Below are 27,668 nucleotides of genomic sequence, written 5' to 3' on the forward strand. Positions count from 1 at the left end.
GTATTATCACATGAACACTTACAAAAGGATGGTAAAATGTGTTTTCAGTTGGCATAAGAGAGCAGAGTTCCTTTTTTAACTTTTACTTTAGATTCAGGGGTACATGTGCAGGTTTGTTATATAGGAAAATTATGTGTCGTGGGGATTTGGTGTACAGATTATTTTGTCACCCAGGTAATAAAATAATACCCAATAGATAGTTTTTTGACCGTCTCTCTCCTTCCACCCTCCACCTCAAGTAGGTTCCAGAATCTTTTGTTCCCTTCTTTGTGTCCATGCCTACTCAATGTTTAGCTCCCACTTACATGTGGTATTTGGTTTTCTGTTCCTACATTTTTTATCTTTGCCTTAATAGTGAAACATCTATAAAAGAAACTCACATGCATATCAAAACAGTGAGATAGCATCTCACCCCAGTTAGGATGTCTATTATTAAAAGGACAAAAAATAGCAAATACTGGCAATAATGCTGAGAAAAGTGAGCTTTTATCCACTGTTAGTAGGAATGTAAATTAGTACAGCTACTGTTGAAAATAATATGGAGACTGCTCAAAAAAGTAAAAATAGAACTATCCTATGATCCAGCAATCCCACTACTGGGTACTTATCCACAGGGAAGGAGATCAGTGTTGTAGAGATGGCTGCACCCACATTCTTACTGCAGCACTACTCACAAAAGCCAAGATGTGGAACCAACCTAAGTGTCCATCAACAGATGAATGGATAAAGAAAATGTGATATATATATACAGTATAATACTACTCAGGCATAAAAAGAAATGAGATCCTGTTAATTCCAGCAGCATAGATGAGCCTGGAGGATATTACATTAAGTGAAATAAGCCAGGCACAGAAAGATAAATACCACATGTTCTCACTCATATGTGGGAGCTAAAAGAAAATTGAGATCATAGAAGTAGAGAGTAAAATTGTGGCCACAGAGGATAAGAAGGGTAGAGGGGAGGTGGAGAAAGGAGAGGTTGGTTAACAGATACAAAATTACAACTAGATAAGAGGAATAAGCTCTAGTGTTCTGTAGCACTGTGGGGTGACTGGTTAACAATATTGTATTGTATATTTTCAAATAGCTAGAACGTGAATGTTGTCAACCCAAAGAATGATAAATGTTTGAGGAGCTGGATATGCTAATTACCCTGATTTGATCATTGCACATTGTTACATGTATCAAAGTATCACTCTGTACTCCATAAATATGCACAATTATTACATGTCAAATAAAAAGGAAAAATATATCATTTAAAAAAGAAACTGACAGGAATAAGGGAATAAGAAGAGAAGAAAATTCTAGTTTATCTTGGTGGGCATCTATTCTTTTGCCACATAAAAGTCATGGTCATTCCAAAATGGATTGGGTTCTTCCTGAGCCATCTGAAGTGACCTGTTTAGTGCCAAAGAGGATAACAGTGATAACAGTAATAATAGTATTAAGAGACTTCCAGAAGCAAAGGTTTGTGCTTAACAGAGAGCTGTGAGCCCCTCACCCCCACCCCCAACCCCACCTGAGACCTTTTTCATTTTGCCAAAGCTTAATGTAAAACCCAAAAGATAGATTCCAGCAGTTTATATTGATTATAAACCACACTGAGAGAAAGAAAGCTATTGATGGAGTGTTACTTAACATGATGGGTCAGCACCTTCCTTGAATTTAGAATGAAAGCTCTACTGATTGAATATGATTCATCTGAGAATAATATGAAGCCAAAATTAAAGGAGGGAGTTTGGTTTCCTTGTCACTAAGGGCTGTTCAGAAGACAAAAGGAAAATACCTTGGTCTCCTGCATTCCTTGTAAGCCTGTCCATCTTCATTTTGTCTATCTCAGCTCTTAATTAGTTTTTTAAAAATATTTTTTCTAACTAAATTATACAGCTAGCACCTATCATTACAAAAGGAAATTAAGGTAAAACTTCCTTTTATGGATCTGTTGTGGGTTTTATTTAAATCCCACCTTCTCTCCCCCATAAAAATTTATGTTTCTTCCCCATTACCAGCATCATCATCAACCTGATTTATGTCCCTTTTAAGAGATGGCTGTCATGGTCATTATCAACTAAAGCATTGACTCTTCCTGTTTTGTGCACTGATAGTATACAGTCATATTCAACATTAAGCCAGTACAAAATCAAATAAATGTTTTTATGTAATGAACAAAAACAAGAAGAAATACATTAAGTAGCATAGTATAGAGATTTATTAATGATATTAAATCCCCTACACACATCCATCTAGATTATATGATGTTTATCAAGGAAAAAATTTTATTCTACCTCTGTTTCGTTTTCTCTTCCCTGTCACAAACGAAAGGACAGAGACTGAAGAAGTGTATGTGACATGACAAAACTCTTTGTAGAATGGCACCTGGAGTATGTCTTCTTTTAATGTCAGTTGCAATGAAATTGCATGCAACAATAAGTTTTGTGCTTTGGAAGGAAAAAATCTCCCTCTGGGGTGTTAGGACATTGAATTGGGATGCATCCGGGAGGGAAGGGCAACATTATATGAGGGCAGACATGATCATGTGCCATGCACAGTTGCCTTACATATGTAGTCATTCAACAAGCAGTTATTCAGTGTATGAGTACTGAGATAGTATACTGTACCATCACAAGTGAGGATGTTGTTTTCAGACAGATCTGAAATTGTCCTGGTTCTGCATTCACTAACTCTAGGCAAGTTATTTAACCTTTCTGAGCCTTTGGTTCCTTCTCTTTAAATGGAACTAATAATGGCATTTAGGAGATTAAATATGCAAATATATGTAAAAAGTACCTGTTGAAAAAAAGCATTCAACAAATGGTAGCTTTGATTATTAATGTTGACAGACAAAAAGAGCCAAGTGAAATGGCTTGTGAAAAGACATAACTTTTTGTGACACTACATTTGAAGGTCTTTTATTTTTCTCAGATAAGGAAAAGGAAAATAAATAAGGGACACTCAGAGAGGCCTTAAGGTTTAGAACAAACTGATCCACGTAGTACAGATGTCTGTGAAATGGGAGCTCTAATGCTGTCTTTTCCATACTCTTGACTTGTTTCTCTTAATTTTTGACAGTGAAGCCATCTTATAAAATATAAAACATCTGTATTGATGACTGTACATATGTCCTTCCATAACAAAGAAAATGAGTTTATTAAGAAATAATTTGCTATTTAGAAAATTTAGGTCCATTAACTTTCTGATTTTCTATCTTGAAGCTTACTTGTTTGTAAAGATGCTTCCTAGCACTGTGTAAATCATGCCTGTGTGCTCAGGAGCTGTCCTGTTTCCTTTTATTTAACCATCTTTCCTTTTATTTTAACCATCATGCCTTGCATTTGATCTGACACCTTTCACTGAGTCTTGAGAAGGTGATGACTCTCAAAAGATGATGGTCTTTGTTCAAGGATGCTAAGCTAGTAACCTAAAAGATTATTGGTACATATTACTTGAAAACAATGTGAATTAGATATACTTGCCTCCCTAATAATCAAAGTCCATTAACCTCATAATTTTTACAGACTACTTTTTCAACAAATAGAGAAATCAAGCAGTAGAACAATTGCTTGACCAAAAGGGACTCTTAGCACATCAGGGTTCAAGGCCTTTCTATTTAATCTGTCATTCCAAACTATTTCCCTCTAAGAACAAAGAGAAAAGCTGGACAAAATGAGAAAATCATGAGTTTGAGAAACTGGGGAGCAACAAAGCTAGTGACAACACAAAAGGAAAAAACCAAGAGATGTATGCCCAGCATTTAGGACTGCTTTTCCTATATGGCTCCAGAAGACATTGAAAAGTTAAAAGTAGCTTTCTAAAGACCTACATGTCCAGGGAGATAAAAATTGGAGTCAAGTCAGGCTAGGGAGATAAAAATTAGAAGAGGATGGGCTCTGGTAAAATGTCTGGACTTTTGGTTGGGACTCTGAAAGGATGCACACTAGGAACAAGGATAAACTAGAACAGACCCTCAATTCAAATCATGCCAATCTCTGCCTGAAAGATGGAAATTCTAGTTCCCCCAACAGCTTTCCCAGAAGCAAACCTATATCATCACTGGAAGAAGAAAACTTTATTCTAGGCCTCAAAATACCTCTACAATTTGTATATACAATATCCAATAGTCTTAAAATAACCAGGCATATAAGGAGACAAGACAACTTAGTAGAAAACTAAAATATGCTCAATATGTTCAATGAAATAAAAAGTAAATTTTAGAAATGCGATGGCGTTCTGGAGACTATAAAAAAGAACAAATGAGAATTATAGACCTGAAAAATATGATTGAAATTAAAGACTCAATAGATGGATTAAACTGTATATTAGACCCAGATGAGTAGAGTCTTGTGGAAGTCAAAGATAGGTCTGAAGAAACTACCCAAAATGAAACCTGCAGAGATAAAAGGATGAGAAATACAGAATAGATGATAAAGCAAACAAACATGGGGGGTATTGTTACTGGAGTTACCAGAGAAGAGGCAAGATGAGGAAGAATAGATAAAGGCTGAGACCAAGCTATCAAAATGCATTATGAAAACCAGGCAAGATAAAACCACAAAACCACATCTAGGCACATTCTTGTAAAGATGCTGAAGACCAAAGAGTAAATCTTAAAGCATCAGGGAAAAAAGGTTTTTTCCCTTAAAAGGAATAATATTAAACTGAGAGCTGATTTCACAGACACTGCTGAGGGCAGGATACCATTATGAAAACAAATGAACTACAAAAAAGTCTTCACACTGAAAGGTACAATTCCAGCGCCCTTCTCCCCCAATTCTCAGAATATGGCCAGAAAATTGGAAGGTTCTTCTGTGGGCAATTTGACCAGCCACAAGGAAGGGCAGAAATAAACTGTTAGTTGGGCATCTAAAATGTCTGGTGGCCTTTGGTGGGCTGGCACCCAAGCACACAGAGGCAGGCAGGCCTCCTTGCTTGCTTGCTTGCTTTCTCTCTCTTTTTCTCTCTCTCTCTCCACCTCTCCCTCTCCCTCTCTCTCTCTCTTTCTTTCTTTCTTTCTTTTTTTTTTAGATGAGGTCTCACTATTTTACCCAGGCTGGTCTTGAGCTCCTGGGCTGAAATAATCCTCCCACCTTGGCCTCCCAAAGTGCTGGGATTACAGGCATGAGCCACTGCACTCAGCCTTAGTGCTTTACTCTTAAACATAAATACTTAACCAGGCTCCACCAAGAAAACCTGTAATGCAGAAGAAAGAAACCAAAAACACAAAAATGAGAACTTGGAGAAAATAAATACAATACAAGAAGAAAGTTTAAAATAAAACAAAATGATAATTAAAAATCTCAGGAAAGTAAAGATGACTTTGTATCCATGAACAAGAGCAGAATGATATTTTTTAAAAGAACAAGAACAAAAGTAAGCTCATAGATACTAAAAATATAATGCCAGAAGTTTAAAATTTGATAGAATATCTGGAAAATAAAATTGAGGAACTATCAGAAAGTAGAAAAAGAAGAAAAAGATTAGGAGAAAGACAAGAAAATTAGGCAGTTTGTTCAGGAGTTCTAAGACGCAATATGTGCTGCAAAAGAGCAGATTCTTAAATGCAGATGAAAAAGTTACCCAAGAAATAATTGAAGGAATGTTTTCAGAACAGAGGAAAGGAATTTACGGAGAAGGTTCATCAAATATGCTGCACGGTGGATGGAAACAGGCCCATGTCGAGGCACACCATAACTAAGTTCCAGAACACTGGACACAAAGAGAAGGCTGCAGAAACTTCCAGATTAAAAAAAAAATCATGGTCAAAACCAAAAAAATTATGAACCAGAGTGGCATCAGACTTCTTGACAGAAACACTAGAGGAAAAAAAAAAATTACTTTCTGAAGGAAAATAAATCCTAATCTTAAATTCATCATCTAGCCAAAAGACTAACAAAATCTGGGGATAAAATACATTTCAGATATAAAAAATCTCAAAAAATTTACACTCCACATACCTTTTGTCAGGAGGCCGCTGAAGAGTGCTGTACCACAGTTAGGAAGGCACGGATTCAGCAAACAGGGGCTCAAACACAGGAGAGAATGCTGAGGGGTGCACAGGATATTGCTGCCTGCCAGTCCTAGGATGCCAGCCACATTGCAGGCCCAGAGGGCAGCCTGTCCAGATGGGAGTTGGAGAACAGGCAGCTCCAGGAGAGATTTGTCTCCAAGAAGATGGAACCTGTGTAGAAGATGCTTCTGAAAGTATTGAGAGACAATTTGCCTCTTTGGTTGAGAGTTTGGGGATGAGTTTGTGATGAATGTGATGTCCATGATAGATACATGAAAACCACATGAAAACAATTCCTGGGAACCTGAACGTTGTATAAGAAAGGAAACGTCGTCATAGGCCATTTTTTTATAGCTTAGCTGAGTTTAGTGTTTGCATACTCATGATGGTGCAAATGCAAATATCTATCTCACCAAAAAGTAAATGTTAACTATATTGGGAGGATGAAGAGAAGAAAGTGAAAGAGAGAGAGAAAGAGAGACATGGAGAGTGGGCAAGAAAAAAGCTATTATTATTTACCATGGGGAAAAATAAATGAATAATGTGCAAACTGAAAACTTAAGAAGTAGCAGTAGAGTACTTAGCAATATAGAGGCAAATCCAAAAAGCAAAGGCTAAAAGAACTGACAGTGGTGGACTGTGTTGACAGGCAAGGATTCGTGCAATGGGGAAGATGGGAGAGTGGATTCCAAGGGCTGCTGCTTTTTACAATATAACTTTTCCAGAACCATTTGGCTTTTGAAATTGTGTGTATGTATACCTTTGACACAAACTTTAAAAATTTAAATCACAGTGCAGAACAGTCTGTAGAGTATTGCACCATTTATGTAAGAAAAAACGTATGCAAATATTGATCATAAAGTATATCTGGAAGGATCCTTAGAAAACTGTAACAATGGCTACCTCTGGGGATGGTAACTAGTGACCATGCACTGGCAGAAGAAAAACTCTTCACCCTTTGAATCCATTTGAATGTTACACTGTCTACATGTATTATTTATTTTTTTAAAAGCTTCTAAGAAACAAACTGGGAATGAGACTGCAGCAAGAGAGCAAATAAAGTTAAAATTAAGTGAGCTCTAAAAAGAGTGACCATATCCTTTTAAGTTGAGTTATTTATTCAATAAATATATATGTGTGTCTCCTTGTTACACAAGTAACATTATCTTTATAGAACAAACAGAAGTTAAAGATAACAAAAAAAATCACTTGTCATCACATCATGCAGATAACCACTATTTAATTTTTGGTGTGTATCTTCTGAATTTTTTATGGTGTGTGTGGTCTGTCTGTATTCCTACTCCCTCCCATGGGACAATACTATTTTGTTACCAGTTATTTTCACTCAACAATGTATTGTAGTCACTTAATATGAATTATTAAGGAATATTCGTCTACAGATCATTTTTACTGGCTAGTTTTATTGCATCATTTGACTCTACCACAGTTGATTTAACTAATCCCCTACTGATAGATTGTTCCCAGTTTTTTACTACTATAAGCAATGCTTGTGTCTTAATTTTGCTGACATCTGTAATTGTTTTCTTTGACTAAATTTCTAGAAATGCAGTTGCTGGGTCAAATGACATGTATGTAACTAAAAGTCTTGATACATCTTGTGAATTCTGTCCCAGAGAACTTGTACAGTTTATGTCCTACCCCCTAGCAGTGTTGGAAAATATCACTCCTAGATTCTTGCTAACATTTTTGTGGATTTTTTCGGCCAAGTCTGACAGATGAAAAAATATTTTGTTGTTATTTAAGTTTGTGTTTATTTGGCTTACTGGTGAGGCTGGACACCTTCCATATATTTACTGACCAACAAATAAATACTACTTTTGAGCCCTTTTCCTATACCTGGTACTAAGGGGAGAGATAAAGGGTAAACAAAATAGTTTCCTTCTTCAAAGAGTTTATAATCTCATAAAAGAAACAAATATACAAACAATACAGCTGGGTTATAATGTGAAGCGCAGAGGAGGACGTGATTCATTCTTCTGTCAGATTTAAGTTTTTCGTGGGTCGGAACATTTGAGTGGAGACTTGAAGGCCAAGGAGAAAAAAAGCAGAGAAATGGGGATACGCTTTCTGAGAGCAGCATATTTAAATGCAGATGACACTTGGGACACTTGGGAAAGGTAAATGACCTGGTGTCCCGGAAACTAAGCCTAGAAAATGCAGTGGGGCCCTAAGTCTTATGAAGATTTGGGAGTAGATCCTCCAGACCAGAAGCTCATCTGGTACACCAGTCTGGATTGTGGGCCGCCATGTTTGCAGAGAGTCTGGGTGACTTCTCAAATGGCAGTGAGAGCCTGCCTCCTACCGAGATTCACACAAAATCATGGATTCCCCAGATATAAAAAGTGAGTCCACGTATGGATCAAACAGAAAAAACTGGGATCCCTGAGCTCTGGAACTTGTATGTAAAGTTGTGTGTGGGGGTGGGGCGGGGTGGGGTATGTGCATTTTTTGATGAAGGGGTTCCTGGCTTTCTCAAAGAGGATAAAAAGACTCAGTGCCTCTGATCCAGACACTGGAGAGCCATGCAGAATCCCCAGCAGGAGAGCAGCAGGATCAGATCACTGAAAGATAAACCTGTTGAAGCAGGATATTTCCCTGACCCCTTCATGGGACTCACGAAGGGAGTGTGTCCCTTACTCTGCTGCTGCTCTCAGCACCTTGCTGGAGGGAGCACGCAAGCGAATGAGGTGGGAACTGGAATGCATGAGTGCTGAAACCAGCCAACCACATCGGCACCAGCAAGATCAAACTCCACTTACTGGGACCTGCTGCACTCCACCCCTCACAGGTGGGAGTGAACAGGTGAGTGGGTGCAGGAGCCAGAGTGAGCACTCCTGGGTGCCAGCAGGAGCAAACTACATGCAAGCCCTGTGGCAGCATCTTGGGGGCGGTGGGCGGGGGCGGTGCCTGCAATCCCTGAAGCCCCAGAGGGTGTGTTACAGTGCTGTTTTAGCTCTGCCGTCTGTGGACACCTTAGGTGTTAACAGCTCAGTGGGCCCTTTGCCTTGTCGCATGGGGTAGCTGCCCTGTGCCAATGAGGGCAAAGGGCCAGTGTGACAGCCTTTTGTATCTGCACTCAGGGATCCCGAGCTCTGGTCCTGCAGCCAGGAAAAATGAGGTCACATGAACAAATTTAAGGATGGTAAATGTGGGAGATTTAATTGCCGATGAAAGTGGCTCTCAGGGGGAAAGGGAGCTGAAAAGGAGATGAGGCAGGTAGGTGATCTTCCCCTGAAGTCCGGCCATCTGCAGCCAGCTTCTTCTCTGAAGTTATGCCATCAAAGTGTCCCCTCTGTAATCCCCAACATCCAGCTGCCTCTCCTCTCTGCTGGCTGAGTCTGGAGTCTTTATAGGCACAGGCTGGGGCATGGGGTGGGGCCATGGGTGGTTAAGGGAAAGGCAACATTCAAGTGGGAAAACAGAGATATAAGTTCTCACTTTGGGCCACAGGTTCCGGCTTTTCAGCTTAAAGGTAGGGTTTCGCCAGGGACCCACCCTTTTCTAGAATTCCTCTGCCCCCCGTCCCTATCACTGTCAACAGTGTAGACTGGGGAGGGTACCAGCAGGAAGGAGAACTGGATGGGAAGTTTGGAAAATAACGTTAGTAATGATCACCACTGACTGAGCATGTAATCTATGATAGACGAGGTGCTAGATGCTTAGCACCCTTTTATTTTATCTTCAAGTTAACATTTAACATAAAAGGAAACCGAAACCTAGATTTTAAAATTAGTGCAAGGTCACTTGGCTATGAATGGCAGAGTCCATAGTTGACTACCAGGTTATGAGACTCTCAAGCCCACACTTCTGATTATGACCTTAAATTGCCTCCCGTGTAAAGCTCTACACCATTTCTTCTGCATCTCATCTCCTAATTTTCAGTTAACTTTCTTAAGCAGCAAAGTGACTCACTTCGGGGAAAAGAACTATGTGACCAGAGACCCCATTTAGAAGACGAACAGGAGAAAGGGCCTGTAATCCCAGCACTTTGGGAGGCTGAGATGGGCAGTTCACTTGAGGTCAGGAGTTAGAGATCAGCCTGGCCAACAGGATGAAACCCTGACCCTACAAAAAATATAAAAATAAGCCAGGCATGGTGGCACATGCCTGTAATCCCAGCTACTCTGGAGGCTGAGGCAGGAGAATTGCTTGGACCTAGGAGGCGGAGGTTGCAGTGGTCCGAGATGGCGCCACTGCACTCTAGCCTGGGTGACAGAGTGAGACTTCTTCTCAAAAGAAATTTTTTTAAAAAAAGAGAAATGCCTTGGTGACTCTTCATTGTTCTTGTTCCACATAGTGCTGGTCATCTGCTGAGATAATAGCGTAACTCCAAAGAAATCCCTCACTCTGCACATTGCTTCCTATTGTTATTTGCTCTCTTTATTTCATGGAAGGAGATTCTTGCAGATTTCAACTGGCAAATGAGTTATTTGGAAGAAAAGTGCACAGTGCTATTTTCTTCAAGCTTCCTAGTTATTAGCCACACTCCCGGTGATTGTTGCGGTGACATGTGCAAACAATGGTGTTCACTTCTGCCTTTTGTGGCAAATATTAAACACACAATAAGGAAACCTATAAAGCTCTGGCTGCTTTACCTTGGGAGCTCAGCACTGCATAAGTGTGCTGCTGCCGTATTGTCAAATAAAAGGCAAATGTTATCCTTAGATATATGAAACCTCAGAGGGGAGGGCTTAACACTCATCACCAGTGGTCACGGAATTCTGAATTACAAAAGATCGCAAATATTCCATCTTTTGCACAGTCATATTCCCTGCAGGCATGCACATACCTCCTGTACATGTTGTTTACGAGCTGCTCAAACGACTCTGGCTTTCTGGCCCCAGACTGCAGAAAAAGCAAAGGCAGCTATGGCTGACATTTTCATGGAAAGCTTAGGAAGGCTCATTTTTTTATCATCTTTGGAACAAATAGATGGAACCCTGTATTAGGTTTCTCTTGCTGGGTAACAAATTATCACAAATATAGCGGCTTAAGGCAATGCTAACTTATGATCTCAGTTTCCGTGGGTAAGGGGTCCAGCCGTAGTCAGGCTGGATTCTCTCCTTAGGATCTCAAGAGGCTGAGATCAAGGTTAGCCGAGCTGCATTCCTTTCGGGAGTCTTGGTGAGGGAAAGATCCACTACTGGGCCCCCCAGGTCATTGGCAGAATTTTTTTCCTTGCAGTTGAATGACAGAGTCCCTCAGTTTTTTTCTTGGCCCTCGGTCAGGGACTGCTTTCAGCCACTTTGGAGCCGCTGTTCCTTGCTATGTGGCCCCTCCCATAGGCCCTCTATGCTTGGAATCTTTTCACCAGGAAGAGTATAGTCTGGTTAAGTCACGACCGCTGAGGATAATCTCCCTATCTGAAAGTCAGCTGATTTGGGACCTTACCTACATGTGCTAAATCCCTTCACAGCAACACCTGGATTTGTGTTTGACTAAGTAACTGGGGGAGGATAATCGTGCTCCAAGAGGTGGAGATCCTGGGGGCCAACTTAGAATTCTGCCTGTCACAACCCCATAGCCGCTCCTTTTCTGGCAAGAGTCTTGTATGTTAAATGCTTCCTTAGCATCCATCTTTGTTTACTGTTTTGAGCTGATAATTGTATGTCACGTGGGGCATTTCAGATTTGGGGAAAATGATGACGATAGCTTTCGTTCTTGAGGACTTGCTTTGTGCCCAACATTGTGCTGAGATTTTACCTGCACTCTCTCACTCATCCGTCCCCACAGCTCTATATGGAAGGTACAGTCAATATCCTGAGCTACAGATGAGAAACCTGAGACCAGGCATACATAGTTAGGAGACATCCCCAAAGTTCCACAGCTGGAAAGCAGCAGAGCAGGGACTCAAACCCACATCCCTTTCCTTCAGCGCCCTCCCTCCCACCCTATTTCTGTCAGCTGCTATTTTGCCCTATTGTGGTTTTGAAAGAGTTACAAAATGCCCTCCATAGCTATGATGATTATCATTCATCCTTTCCTTTTTTAGTCAAATTTTCCATTTAATAACAGGAAATATCACAATGACCAAGCCCTCCCTAAAAGCAAAGGATAGCCCTAAAAGTCAACCACCAAAGAGACACAAGGATGATAGAGTAGTTTCGAGGCTGACTCGTGTAAGGTAAGAGCAGTCCAGTGCCTTAACATCTGGCAGTTTAATGTGTCTTTGTCTTGCATTCTATGATATATTTTGCTGTCTGGTTTTATGCCAAGCATTGATTAATAAGCTTCATCAGAAAACTCACCAATTCAGCCCTGAAGAACAACTTCAGGTCTTTCCAGAAGAGCCAACCTGTGTCAGCAGGAAACAGAAGAGAAATGGTACATATCCATTGAAAAGTAATGTCCCCTGACTTGAAAGAGCACTTATGCTGATGACACCCTCACTTCATCGTGAACAGAGGATTGGCCTGTGCTACCAGCTAGAGGAGGAAAACAAATGATTGGAATAGGAAAGATGACATTGACAGTACTCTCTCTGCAAGGCATTTTGCTTTTTGATAAAACGACAAAAATGGCATTGATTTATGTTTTCGTTGTAAGCTGAGTCTCATAAATGAGCAAAGCTGTGTAGGATGCTAACAGGCCACCAATTTGGGAAGAAGGGTCAACAAAGTGAGATCTTCTTGCCCAGAACTTTCTTAGTTTCTCTCTAGCTGCCCCTCCATTTGTCCTAAAAGCAGATGGATGTGAACTTTAAGCCTGCAGTTCCCATAGGATCTGAAAGGCAATTCCCATAGGATCTGTGTTCTGATGGAGTAAGCTCTTCACCTTTCAAAATCTGAGATCTGGGAGAGTTGGGGGAAGATATGAGGATGTGGCAGTAAAGTGAACCAACAAGGAGACTTTGGCAGAGAGCAGCTAGCAGCTTGGCACACTCAACTCTCTTTACTGTAGACCCAGGGCTAGACTACATTTCCTAACCTCCATTGGGGTTAGGCTGCATTGACTCAGTTCTGGCCAGTGGAAGTGAACAGAAGTGATGTGCACCACTTCCAGGCATGGTGCATAAAATCCTAGCACACAACCCTCCTTTCTCTTTCTTCTCTTACTGGCCAGCTGGATGTCAATATGGATATCTTAGAAACCAAGAGTTAAATATGTCAGAATCCGTTTAGTAGAGATCCTTGGATGACTAAATGGAGCAGAAGCCCATCCTCACACCTGTCACCAGTTGGAATTCATGTGGGCCCAAAATAAGCTTCTGTTGTATAAAGCCATTGAGCATCAGGGGTCTTTCTGTTACAACAGCTACCATAAACTTATCTAAAATAATAGCCTAGAATTTCGAAACAGCAAGTAGGGAAAACAGTTCTAAGAAAGGAGAACGTCTGGTTACTCAAGCATGAGAAATCCATTTCCATGTATTGCTTTGATTGTGTATGCCAACTGAAAATGATAAAAGTCAAAGATTCCTATCTACTGTAATATAAATTCAAGATGAAATGAAGCTACCTTGATCCATTTTAAAATGTCTATAGAAAATTGAATTTGCACTTATAGCTCTTTTAGAACATATTTTATGTCATTTTCTATGATTAATGTGTTAGAGGATTTTAGTGTTGTCACTTTAAGGCTGTTAAAATGTTTCTTTTGATAAATTAGGAAGATGCATCAGAAATTATTTCTTTGAACCTAAGTATGGATAGAACATTGTAACATTCAATCCTTATAGTTTCTCTTGGCAATAATAATTGAGATACAGTCCTGAAAATTAAATTTAATAGGATTATTATCTTTTACTAATATTTCAATACAAAATTATAAACAAATACAGATTAATGCTCTGGAGAGACAGAGACTTTGTTTACTGTTTTCTGATTATTTTAGTACTCTACTAGAACCAAGTTACTACGAATAGGAAAGTTATCGAGAAAATTTTGAAAAATAGATGCCTCTTGCAAGATTCAGCATTTTTTTCATGCGCATCCTTTGAATACAGACAATGATACAAACATCTCCATCCAGGTCCTACTTTATCTAGTGTGGTATTTAATGTTTAATTGTTTTTTTTTCTATTTCTATGTCTTTTTGGGATTTTCCATATTTGAAGATTATGAGTAATAATAGGACTCTTGACTTAGAGTTATATCTATAGTTTCCATTAATACCAAAAATTAAAATTTCCTCATTATCATTCATCTACATCCTCATTTATATACAATTTAAAACCTTGAAAAATGTTCTTCTTTCCTTTATTTAATTCATTTAAATTTTAAAATGCAATTTACTTATTTCCCATGTAGATTTTCAAACCAGGAAGAAATATAACTAGCTTTCTGCTCTGTCTTACATTTGTCCTTAATTATAAATTGGGAAATTGACATTTTGCTTTAAATATTAGATTTTCCTTATTTAAGTACCTGTGAGCCTATTCCTAAGAGAGTGACCATCGGGCCCACTGACTGAATCTATTTTTTTAATCTGCAGTGGCGCCAGACCAGGATTTTGGTGACATTCCAAGGCACTGCCACCCTGTGAGATTCTGCCTGGCTGAAATCTCTAACTCTTGCTTGCAATCTGCAATGTACGTTTATGTCACTTACAGAGATCATCAGTGCAACTCTGACCTAAGTTTGTCAGGAGGTTTCCAGTCCATTGTACCTGAGCCCCCATAGAGCTACATGTGTTTTTACATTTCTCTTTTTTCTCCTTTTGCTAGAAGAAGTATATCAGAGAATTAAATGAAAGGATAATCTTAGACTGGAATGTCCTCTAGAGCCCCGCTCAAATAGTAAAATTTGCATTTGTTTTCAAATCCATTGTTTTCTACTGTATGCGTTACTTTGGAGGGCTTCTTCTGCGGTACCAAACTCAGGGAGCTTCATGAAGCTTCCTGGGAGATTCACAAGGAAGATTCATGAAGGAATAATCAAACTCTTTTCTGATGAACTGGAGAGTGTGGCTTTTCCTCTCAGTTATTATCCTGGAAGCATCTAAATACTCTCCACATCTCTTCTTTTGCAGCTTTTTCTCAGTGCATATTGGTAATAACTAAATATTTTCTATAAAGATTAATCCACATAAGTACTTCTGAGTAATGTCTTTCCCAAAATAAAACAGGACTTTCATAATTGATCTAAATGACAAAGCAATTAAAATGGGGAAATGATTTATTTTCTTTTAAGTTCTAGGGTACTCGTGCAGGATGTGCAGGTTTGTTGCATAGGTAAACGTGTGCCATGGTAGTTTGCTGCACCTATCAACCTACCATCTAAGTATTAAACCCAGCATGCATTAGCTATTTTTCCTGATGCTCTCCGCCCCCCTGCCCCCCGACCCCTGACACGCCCTGGTGTGTGATGTTCCCCTCCCTGTGTCCATGTGTTCTCATTGTTCAGCTCCCACTTATGAGTGAGAACATGTAGTGTTTGGTTTTATGTTCCTGTGTTTGTTTGCTGGGGATAATGGCTTCCAGTTCCATCCATGTCCCTGCAAAGGACATGACCTCATTCAAAAGGATGTTTTTTCTTTGATGCTTTTTATTAACTTTGAGATAATTGTTTATATAGGCAATTAAACAAATTAGAATTTTAATAGTATTAATAATATAGTGCAATATAATTAGGAATCACATCACCTGATAATTAAGCCCAATTTCATATTTGGAGGGAAAAGAAAATGTGTGTGGTACATTTGTCAGACATTCAAAGGGTTTCAACATCCTTTGCTCTTGTTCTTTAGATTCCCCTGAAGTAGTTTCACTCTGGCCTCCTTCTGAATTCCATTTTTGTTGTTGAAATATTGGTCTCACTAATGTCATTGCTGTCAGCACCTCGGGGTGTTTATGTATTTCCCACAACACCTGGACCTCAGAGCCATTGAATATGTATTTGTTATATTTACTTGAAAAGTCCAAAAACAATTTGCTCATTAAATTTGTAGAAGACTTGGAGGGGCTAGGAGGAGTGGTCCCTAATTATTAGTTATAGTAGCTAGTAAGTTGAATGTCATAGTCAGAATTATAAAAGTTGTCAAAAGATGAAAACCTTATAAAAGTCAAAAATACCAACACCTGAATTCAAAAATACAGAAATCAAAATTAAGGAGAGAATAGATGTGTTTAATAGCATATTACACATAGCTGAAGAGACAGCTAGTGAATTGGAAGAGAGCTCAAAAGAAAGGATCAAAAATGAAACAGAAAACAACAAAGAGAAAATGCAGATGAGGCTCAGAAACAGAGACAGGTTGAGAAATACAAATACTACTGTGTTATAGTTGCCTACAGTATTCAGTACAGAAACATGCTGCACGGGTTTTCAGCCTAGGAGCAACAGGTTATACCATATAGCCTAGGTGTGTAGTAGACTCCACTGTCTCGCTCTACAATGTTCGCACAGCAACGAAATCACCTAATGACACATTTCTTAGAATGTTTCCCTGTCATTAAGTAACACATGTCTGTATTTCAAAATAAGTTTGCAATTTTAGCTAATGAAATTCTGATGAGGCTAATTATTAATTATTATAAATTAGTAGAAATCCAGATGACTTCTTATATTGTATTAATGAAATTGGTTCATCCTCACTATAACACTAGAAATTTTGCATTTGAAAAACGTTTCTTTTAAAAATTTCAAACTCCAAAAAAAAAAAAAACAAAAAGGAAAAATAAATAAGAATAAAAAATAAAAATTTCAAACTCCATAAAGAATATTGTGCCTTCTGTTGGTATCTCAGAATCTGGAGATTATAGTAGATAATAATTATAAGCTTGTTTGAGAATTGGACTGTTATCTTGGGAAAGAGATGTAAAGAATCTTCACAAAGAATTCAAAAGTAAAATCGTAGGTTTGCTCTTCAGAATCAGATTGCTTTTTGAAAAAAAGGAAAACCAACAAACATCCAGCTGCTTTAATTCAAAAAATAATGTTTGTCTCTGATGTTGAATTCCACAATGCCACCCATTTGAAGTGTAGAGGGCTTTGACATCTATAGAACGAAAAGCCAAGAATATCTTCCCTGTTAACTTGTACTCTTGTGTTGCAGGCACACAAAAAATCCCTTTGGACGATTGAACCCAATGAAGGCATGGTTCCTCCAGAAACTGATGTTCAACTGGCACTGACCGCCAACCTGAATGACACACTCACATTCAAAGACTGTGTTATTTTGGACATTGAAAATAGCAGTACCTATCGGATTCCTGTTCAGGCTTCCGGAACTGGTTCCACTATTGTTTCAGATAAGCCCTTTGCTCCAGAACTCAATTTGGGGGCACATTTTAGGTAAGGAAATCTCATGGACCAATTTTTATAGATATCACATATGTTACATATGCTGAGCATCACCTCTACTTTAGAAAATTATTTTAAGTAATTAAAACTAGCCACCTCAGTCCCTCTCCTTTCCCATCCTCACTTTTCCACCTCCTGATGTGTATGTCAGCAACAAGAAGACATTTTCTAGCCATAACTTGGTTGCATTCTCTAATCCGTGTCCCTCTACATGCGAGAAGAATATGGTTTGTAGGAAATGCATTCTTTTCTCAAACTGGCTACTCTGTGATTAATTTAGACTCTCAACCGTAATTTCTCCTCTTTGATTCCAATACACTGTTAATCCCTGTCCACAAATGTAGAAAATACAGATACAGCTTAGTGGTAACCTAAGCAGAACATACCTAGGAAGGTAAAAATTTATTGCAAGTGTATTTTATCAGCTATTGCAGAGCCAGCAGCTTTTTTTTTTTTTTTTTTTTTTTTGAGACGGAGTCTTGCTCTGTGGCCTAGGCTGGAGTGCAGTGGTGCGATCTCTGCTCACTGCAAGCTCCGCCTCCCGGGTTCACGCCATTCTCCTGCCTCAGCCTCCCAAGTAGCTGGGACTACAGGTGCCCACCACCACGCCCGGCTAATTTTTTGTATTTTTAGTAGAGAAGGGGTTTCACCATCTTAGCCAGGATGGTCTCGATCTCCTGACCTCGTGATCCACCTGCCTCGGCCTCCCAAAGTGCTGGGATTACAGGCATGAGCCACCGTGCCCGGTCACTAGCAGCTTTTGCAAAGCTTATGTCCTCTACTTGACTCCCATAGTACCGACAACTGAGATGGTTTCCATTGGCTTTGCCTGATTACCCAGGAAAAGCTAGAGGGTCTAAATATCTAAATAAGCTGTGGTACAGTATAGACACCTCTGAGCAGAACAATCTAAATGTGGACATAAAAATCAGGTTTGGACCAGGCACAGTAGCCCACGCCTATAATCCTAGCAGTTTGGGAGGCCAAGGCAGGAGGATCACTTGAGTTCAGGAATTCAAGACCAGCCTGGACAACATGGTAAAACCCCATCTCTACAAAAGTACAAAAAATTCTGGGCATGGTGGCGGGTGCGTGTAGTCCCAGCTACTCAGGAGGCTGAGGTGGGAGAATCACTTGAGCCCAAGAGGCAGAGGTTGCAGTGAGCCAAGGTCGTACCACTGCACTCCAGCCTGGGTGACAGAGTGAGACCCTGTCTTAAAAAAAAAAAAAAAAGAAAGAAAAGAAGAACAACACACACATATACATATACACACACACATATATATGTATACACACACATATATAAGGTTTGGGCTGGGAGCAGTGGTTTATGCCTATGATCCCAGCACTTTACTTTGGGAGGCTGAGATGGGAGGATTGCTTGAGCCCAGGAATTGGAGACCAGCCTGGGCAACATAGGGAGACCCCCCATCTCTACAAAATAAAAAAATTAGCCTCGCATGATGTCACATGCCTGTTGTCCTACCTACTTGGGAGGCTGAGGTGAGAGGATTGCTTGTACCCGGGAGGTTGAGGCTACAGTGAACCAGGATCACACCACTGCAACTCCAGCATGGGCAACAGAGCAAGACTTCATCTCAAATTAAATAAATAAATATATATATGAGGTTTGAGTGCTAAGTGTAGAGGTTATGTGTGGGGATTCTTGATTCCTCAGGAGAGTCATGTCGCCATCACTAGTTGGCTCTTGGGGGCCAGTTGAATTTGAACTTATCTGTTGCAGTACTGTGAACAGATCTCAGAAGGTATTCCCCCTGCCTTCTGGGCTCACATGCCCTGAAATCAAGTCATATATGCTGTGCTTGGAGATGTGACTGACATTAATCAGTTAGGAGCCCTCCCCAGAATCCTTCCCTCTGCTCCATCTACAAAATATGGGACTTGATTGAAAATACCATAAACTAGTAGAAAATTAAGTAAAAAGCAAGTCACATGGTTGAATTGCATGCTTTTAGACAAGTATCCAATTATATTTTTCAAGTCGACTAAATATAAGAATTGTCCTCTCTGCCTGTCTATTGGCCGTAAGCGAGGGTAGTTTGTCATTGCATACCAGTGCTTCTAGTTTCAAATTTCTTTTCGTGCACTCAAATATAATTGTAGAAAACAATATGTGGCAAACCAGACCTAATTACATGTTCTTTTAAATCTACAAATAGTGTCAAGTAGCCTTCAAAGGATATTCTGACATATGGGATTGGAGGGTTAGCTAACAGTTTTCTATGAATATAAAAGCAAACTATAGCTTTAGTTGCTAATTTGCCCTCTGCCTAAACTTTTTGACATAAAATCACTATGCCTGCAGTCTCCAGAAGAATTGTCAAAAGCAGGGCTGGGTAAACTACAACCCTCTGCCTGCTTTTGTAAATAAAGTTTTATTGGAACACAGCCATGCCCGTTTCTTAACATATTGTCTATGGCTGCTTTCACACTACAAGGGTAAGTTGAGTAGCTGTTACAGAGACCGTGTGGCCCAAAAAGCCTAAAATATTTGTTATTTAGCCCTTTAAAGAAAAAGTTTGCCAACGTCTGGTCTAAAGAAATAGCCATACGCTGCCGCTTCTAATTGCGTATTTTTAGACAACTCCCTTAGGTTTTCAGAGCTTCCATTTCTTGATCTATAAAATGGTAGTAAATATACTTATCATGACTGGATTGCTGTGATGATTGAAAGATATACTGTGAATAAGTAACAGACATCCTGCCTAGTCTTTATAAACAGTATGTGTTTTTTATAAATAGTATATGGTTTTTATAAACAGTATATGTTGTTTATTATTTCCCCCAAAAGCCTGCTGTTAGCCATAAACTACCAAGTAAAGAAGCTCCCTTGAGCGTGCCCCGTGGACACAGATTCACAACATATGTAGCTAGAAATGGTTATACCTGACAACTAGCAAATATTCCTTCTGATTGTTTATTTCATGGTTCAACTTACCAGGCATGATGTCATTTCCTAAGGAGGAACAGATGGGATGAAATCTCAAAGCCTAGTAAAATTTAAAAAATAAAAAACAGTCCCGAGATGAGTTTTTCCCTAAGAAAATATTTTAAAGTAAGCCTGTGGGGGGGAAAAAAAAATCCCAAACAAAAACACATTTGAACCATATCCAAGATCTTAGAAATCCCAGGTTTTTTTTAGCAAATAGCCAGGCAGTCGGGACGTTCTTAGTAAATATTTGTGGAATATGTGAATGCATGATGAACAAATGAATACATGAAATTGCAACATCTTTAAAGCACATTAGTCTGAGATGGGTGACCAATCCCGGTGGTGTTCTGGCCCATTGCAGTCCCCCTGGCCTCTGTTAAAGCTTAGAGAATATGCATGGTTTTTCTTCAAAGCTTCCTTCAAATTGAGCCCATCATTATGGGACATTCCACTCAGTCACTAGTAATTTTCTCAGCACAGCTTGAAACTCACTTCTCCTCCAGTAGGTATTTTGCTTTCCTTTCACTCCTCAGAGCTATTTTTCTAAATGGGATTGCTTTTCACATGAACTGTGTGTGTCCTGCAGTGTGTGGGGCCTGCTGGGGAAGACTTACGGGGAGTGGAGATTTTCCACAGCCCCTTACCTGGTGATGCCAACGCTGTGTTAGTTCCTAGTGGCATCGTGACTTAGTCTTCCTACATTAAAAAAAAAAAAAAAGTCTTATATTGTTGCTCACCATTTTAAATACTTCCAGAAGAGTAAATCCCAAGGGTGTAGAGCTGAACAGAACATCCCTAAATGGAATCCTCTCAACACCTGCCTCGTCTTTTCCAGCCTGGATACCCACTATTACCACTTTAAGTTGATCAACAAGGGACGTCGGATCCAACAGTTGTTCTGGATGAATGATAGCTTCCGACCCCAGGCCAAGCTGAGTAAGAAGGGCCGGGTTAAGAAGGGACATGCTCATGTCCAACCCCAGCCCAGTGGCTCTCAGGAGCCCGGGGATCCACAGAGCCCCGTGTTTCATCTCCACCCCGCCAGCATGGAGCTGTACCCAGGCCAGGCAATTGATGTGATACTCGAAGGCTATTCTGCTACTCCCAGGGTAAGGGGACAGCACATTTGGAAGCTATTGTTTTTTCCTAAATAAATCTCTACTGTATCTATTTCTTAGGAAAGTCCCTTGACATTTATCTGAGGAGGGATATGGTTTCTCAAGGATTGTGTACAATCCTGAGTTACCATGGTAGCATCCGTTGCTTTCGGGGTGCAGCTCTGCTCAGTCTTCGATTTGTTTCTGTAGCTCCTGTGAACCCAATCTTAAAGGAGGTTCTCATGCCCAGGGTCCACAGTGACCAGCCAGCAAGTCTCTGGTAGAAAAACACCCAGTTTTTAGCCAAAGCAAATTCTCCTATTAACACTTAGCAGGATGAATTTAATATTCATTCAAAAAGGGTGTTTATATCGACACTCTGGGCTGCCTCTCCTATTCAGGTATTGGGACATCCCTGTTCCTTTCTTTCCAGCCTGACTGCAACTCACATTTCAAAACATCTTCTTTTTATGCATTAATAAAAGAGCCACATTTATCTTCAGCAACTCTGATTCCCTGCTTTTATTTACATGATCTCCATACACTCTACGTAAAACATTTCAGTAGATCCAAATCATGTGTGTTTCTTTATCCCTATTCTCTCACAGAGTGTGGAAACCATTAAAAACCTAAAGGAAAGGCTTTCAAAGTCACTTAAGAGTCTCTCCCTCCCAACAAAATGCAGACCTTGTAGATGAGAAATGATGCTTGCTTAAGATCCTGCTTGTGTTGCCAAATTTGGAGGTGATACTGCCTTTTCCCCACATTAAATAGGAAGCAAAAAGAACTTTGTCTCCCAGTAGACACAGCTGGAAAGCTAGTCCCTTGCTTAGCTTCTCTAAGGTCACAGATTCCACTTTATTTCATTAGATTATTTCTTCATAGAGCATTTTCAGGTAAAACGCATCCTCAGTTCAACAAAAGGGGGGGTTATCTCTCATTGTGGAAAAGGTAATGTGTTCCTTCTCTCTGTTATTCAGGTGATCAGCCAACTTTTATTGTGTGTATACCATGTGACAAATACTGTGCTAGGCACTGAGGATGTAAAGATGAATAGAACACAGGCCCTTATCTCAAGACACTGACAGCTGTTGGAAGAGCATATTTATGATGTGGTTATCAAGAGTTGTCCATATTTTTGAAGGCATTAATTCTGAGCTGCTGGGGGACTAAACTCAGCTTAAGCTTTATTAAAAGCATCCCCGAATGTTCTTCTAAATCATGCTACATAATTGAGAAGAGACTGGAATGCATTAACATCCCTAACCTGAGCACTCTTCTATATAACCTATTCATGCTGTAAATTCACTTTTGATCCTTTCTGCTTTATAAAAATCTAGGCTTTTTGAGTCCAAAGAAATATTAATTCCTAATGCATGATTTTTAAATGTTTAAGTATAAAAGGCAAAAATTTGGCCGGGCACGGTGGCTCCCGCCTGTAATCCCAGCACTTTGGGAGGCCGAGGTGGGTGGGTCACCTGTGGTTGGGAGTTCGAGACCAGCCTGACCAACATGGAGAAACCCCGTGTCTACTAAAAATACAAAATTAGCCAGGCGTGGTGGCACATGCCTGTAATCGCAGCTACTTGGGAGGCTGAGGCAGGAGAATTGCTTGAACCGGGGAGGCAGAGGTTGCAGTGAGCTGAGATTGCACCATTGCACTCCAGCCTGGGCGACAAGAGCAAACGCCATCTGAAAAAAAAAAAAAGGAAGAAAAAGACAAAAACTTTCCAACTACAGTTTTCAATAGTTTATTAAGAAATCATATAACCACCTTTGAACTATAAGCCCCATGAAAGATTTTATCTGTCTTGTTCATCAATGTTTTTACTCCCAGCACCCAACACAGCTCCTAATGCATAATCATAATATAACTATACATATGTATATAGAACTGAATGTAAATCAACTGCCTCAGGGCAGTCAGAAATAAATACAGAATCCATCAAGGCCATGTGTAACTAACAAAAACATAATCATGTGACAAAGAGCAGTCCCTGAAACGTGCTGTTCAGAAAAGTGTGCTCTTCCTTGTGTCCCCAGGCAGGTAGTCAGAAATCCATTTTCTCTCAGTGGGTAAATAAGTATTCTGAGTAAGTATTAAGTTATAGTTTTTCCCCAAATGCTGGCTTATCTCATTGGCAGATAGTGAAAGAGAAGCTGGTGTGCCACGCCATCATCGGGGCACAGAAGGGAAAGAGCTTGGTGATGGCTGTGAACATCACCTGTGAGTTCGTCGCACCTCTCATCCAGCTCTCCACCAAGCAGCTCATCTACCGACTGGAGAAGGTCAGTGAGGTGTGCTGGCGAGGGCTGGGTGCTTCGACTAGGGTCAGCATGTTTACATTTTCATTTTGAAAGCTGAATTAATGGGCATCCTTTTCCACCCATTACTCAGCCCATGTTTTTTAAGCTTCAGAGGCCAGTACACATTCAACTAAAAATTCTGAATCTAAACCTACAATCCTTTGACATGTAAGTTGCTGTGGAAATTCGATTTCCATCATTCCTGATGTCTAAGACCTAAGGAAGTGGTATTCCAGTGCACTGAATATGCATTTTAGTCAATCATCTTACTTTAATCAGGTAAAATAAACCCAAGGCAGAGGAAGGATTGGAGTAGAATTATTGATAATTGTAATTATCAGTAAGAGTATCTACCACTGATTGATTAGTACGTGCTAGACATGGAGCCATGTTCATTACGTACATTTACCCAGTAGTCCCTCACAACAACCGTATGCAGCAGGTTCTGTTATCACACGAGGAAATGATGTGTGATGTGATGCACACGAGGAAACTGAGATACAGGTTAAGCTGGAGAATAATCAACTTAAAGTATTAGATTCACACTCTTTAACTTAAATGGCTCTACGTAAGGGTAGACAGTAAATGTCAGAGTCGGGACAAGGGAGAGAAGGTAGTGGCTGCTGCTCAGGGCGGGGGGTCAAGATACTGAAGAGATGGGGTGGAGGAGATATCACAATAGGCTTGACCTGCCCCTAGATAGGCTTCCATCCAAAATTAATTACCATTCAAGACATGTAAGGAATGTCTGTTCTGAGTTGGGGATTGAGCTGGTACTGGAAATCTAGTGAACCAGACAAACATAACCAAAGCTAAGCTGGTTGACTTTAAACAAATTATTAAAATTTAATTGTTGAAGTCACCATTATAAACATTGCTATTAAGAAGAGGTGCAAGGTGCTGGGAGGGCATGTATTAGGAGACATGATCTTGTTCGTCCATGTGGTCATGAATGGCTTTCTTGAGCAAGTGCCTCAAGTTGAGACTATAAGTAAAAATAGAAGCTAGTCTGGTGACAAGGGACGGGGAGAGAATTGTAGGCAGAGGGACTAGCTCACACGAAGGGCTCGAGTTAGGAAAGGCCACCTTGGACAGAGAATGTGCCAAGGATGGCAAAAGTCCATCTGGAGACGTGCAGTCTGCCTGGAAGGCATTATCTGAACTTTGGGTTTTGTTCTGGATGGCCATTGGAGGGCTTCCAGGAAGGGAGTGACATGGTCAGATTCACTGAAACCATCATGCTGGCAGCTGAATGGAATGTTTATTAAGGCCTATCATGTGCTAGGCACAGTGTTGGGGGCTAGAGATACAACAGTGAGAACAGTCCTCCCGGATAAATTTCACAGCCTGCTGGGAAGACCAAGCATTAAGTAAGTCACTGCCCCACAGTGTGATCTTTGCTGTCACACAAAAACATTGGGTGTGGCAGTGCCTAACCAGTCATGAGGTATCAACTAGGGTTCCTTTCATTACCTGGAGGTTTGCAGAAGAATGTTCAAGACCATTTATTTTGGTGGTGGATTCCATCATATTTTGTTCATTAAAACAAATTAGTATCTGTTGATTATCACCATGGGAAAGATGTTCCGCTAAGAGATGAAAAAAACAGCTTGTGGTCCAGTAGGAGAGGTGAGAGGTACAAGTTCAATTCAAATCAACAAGTAACTTTTGAGCAGGTGTATCGGTCACCTACAATATATAAGCAGAAAAGACACAGCAAAGACCATGGTTTATCAGTCTCAGGAAACTTACACAGGAACAGAAAACCAAACACTGTGTGTTCTCACTCATAAGTAAGAGTTGAACAGTGAGAATACGTGGACACAGGGAGGGGAACATCACACACTGGGGCCTGTCGTGGGGTCAGGGGCAAGAGGAGGGAGAGCATTAGGACAAATACCTAATGCATGTGGGGCTTAAAACCTAGATGATGGGTTGATAGGTGCAGCAAACCACCATGGCACATGTATACCCATATAACAAACCTGCACGTTCTGCACATGTATCCCAGGACTTAAAATAAAATAAAATAAAATATCCATGGCTTGGCTTAATAGATGAGTGGGGAAGGTGGACATTGTTAGTTTAGCTTCCCGTCACTGAAACCCAAGCTAAACCCGAAGCCAACAAGCTCCATGAGACATGTAAAAGGAAAATACGACAAGAGTTCCTGCTACAGTTATTAAGCTTTATTGCTGTATTTTAAATTCTTCATTTTTAAGTAATCAGGAAAGATATTTATTGGCAACAGCTGCACTGAAGTTGGTGGCATTGTATTTTCCCTGAATGCCATTATTGGGAGAAAACTCAGTGAATATTTATTGAATAGCTATTCTGGGCAAGACGTAATATATGTTAAATATGCAGCCTAGTTTCTTATTAGATTTCTCTAAGCCCATAAACACTAATAAAAATGTGTGGGTAGTGCTCTTTTTCTTCTCTTTATATCCTTATGCCTTTTGGCGGGGGGGATGTTTTTATTTAAATGTCTACTGTTTGAATTTATTACTAGATTAAAATATGTACATATTTGGAATATGGCAGTAACTTCTTATTCAATCAAAAAGTGAATTGAGCCACAGTTCCCTGCTTATTTTTTTCCACCCTTCTCTCCTTCCCCACAAAGATGAGAAGTTTGAAATCTGTCCTATTACTGTGTTTTTCATTTTCATTTCCTGCTCACATTTAATCCACATCAGGGACAATGAAGAAATGCAACTTCATTACCCAGCATATGCAAGAGACTTGTTAGGTCTCAGTATTCAGATTTAATTGTATAACATCCAATTATCTGTTCTGTCTCCCTGATTTCAGCTCAAGGGCAGTGGATCTGATTTGGTACATTAGAATATAATGGTACCAACCCTGTCTATGGGAAGAATTTTTCTATAGCTGTTTCCTCAGATTTGGTCTACTTTATAACTATCGTACCATTCATAAGCCACGGAGATGAAACCACATCTCTGTGGGATTGAAAAGGTCAATTGAAACTAGCAGCCACTTTTCTTCATGAAGTTCCAGCAGCACATTCTGTCTGCTGATATTTGGGGAGACGAACAACTCAAAGAGAAGGGGTCATTTTAAAATAGAATGGCCTCTCTGTGCTTGACTCCTTCTCGTCAGTAGCCTCTAAATGGCCTCTTGCCAAAACCAACCAAGTGTGGCTTCTGTACTTCAAAGCCATCTGCAGTGACACAGCAGCCTTCAGGGAAGGTCACTGGGTGGACAGTTCTCCATGCAGCCTTAGTAGGGCCCAGAGTACTGCTTCATCCCTCCCTAAACCATAGTATACAACCCGCAGAGGCAAGGTGAGTCCGCTTCCATGCTACCCCATATTAGAGGGAGGGAAACAAAGGCTGGTATCTCATGGTAAACTCCAGACCTAATCCCTAAAGTCACCCTGGGAGTGCACAGGGAGACTCATAGAGTACAACCAAGGCATGAGGCTCGAGCCAAGGGACACTGGTCACCTGAGCTCACCCAGGAACCACAATGGAAGGAAGACTGTGCTAGGCATAGAACTGGAAGACAGAGTCATATCAAAGTATGAAATTAGGAGGGCTTAACTGATATTGGCACAAAGAGAAAAGGCAAATGAAAACAAGGAGGCCTAGGAAAGACAGACTAGAGTTGTCAGAAGACCCAGGGGATGATTGGAGGGAGGTTCTTTTTGGAGGCCAAAGATTGAGGCTCCTGGTCACCCCCTGATGATACTAAAGAACCCTCTTTCCAGGGAATACAAGAAATAATGTGGGCCCCAACATCAGAATGAGAAAAAGCCAGTCTGGCCAGAAACTCTCAACTCGAGATTCATTTCCGATGCCTTCTCTAGTTGAAAAATTAAATCTGGGCCGGGCGCGGTGGCTCACACCTGTAATCCCAGCACTTTGGGAGGCTGAGGCGGGTGGATCATGAGGTCAAGATATCGAGACCATCCTGGCCAACATAGTGAAACCCCATCTCTACAAAAAATACAAAAATTAGCTGGGCATGGTGGCACGTGCCTGTAATCCCAGCTACTTGGGAGGCTGAGGCAAGAGAAT

At 40.3% G+C, this 27,668-nt stretch overlaps 1 protein-coding gene across 4 annotated transcripts in view; it reads left to right on the forward strand.

Annotated features, from left to right (window-relative positions):
- HYDIN (HYDIN axonemal central pair apparatus protein) overlaps positions 1–27,668 on the forward strand; it is a 423,676-nt gene that overhangs the window by 180,236 nt on the left and 215,772 nt on the right. For all 4 annotated transcript variants that reach the window (XM_016930119.4, XM_063797419.1, XM_016930120.4 and 1 more), the window contains exons 19-21: positions 17,021–17,259; positions 21,057–21,330; positions 23,464–23,607. In XM_016930119.4, the coding sequence (XP_016785608.3) occupies positions 17,021–17,259; positions 21,057–21,330; positions 23,464–23,607 (657 nt within the window). The remainder of the gene's footprint in view (positions 1–17,020; positions 17,260–21,056; positions 21,331–23,463; positions 23,608–27,668) is intronic.

Source organism: Pan troglodytes, chromosome 18 (assembly GCF_028858775.2).
Source record: "Pan troglodytes isolate AG18354 chromosome 18, NHGRI_mPanTro3-v2.0_pri, whole genome shotgun sequence".
NCBI classification, from domain to species: Eukaryota; Metazoa; Chordata; class Mammalia; order Primates; family Hominidae; genus Pan; species Pan troglodytes.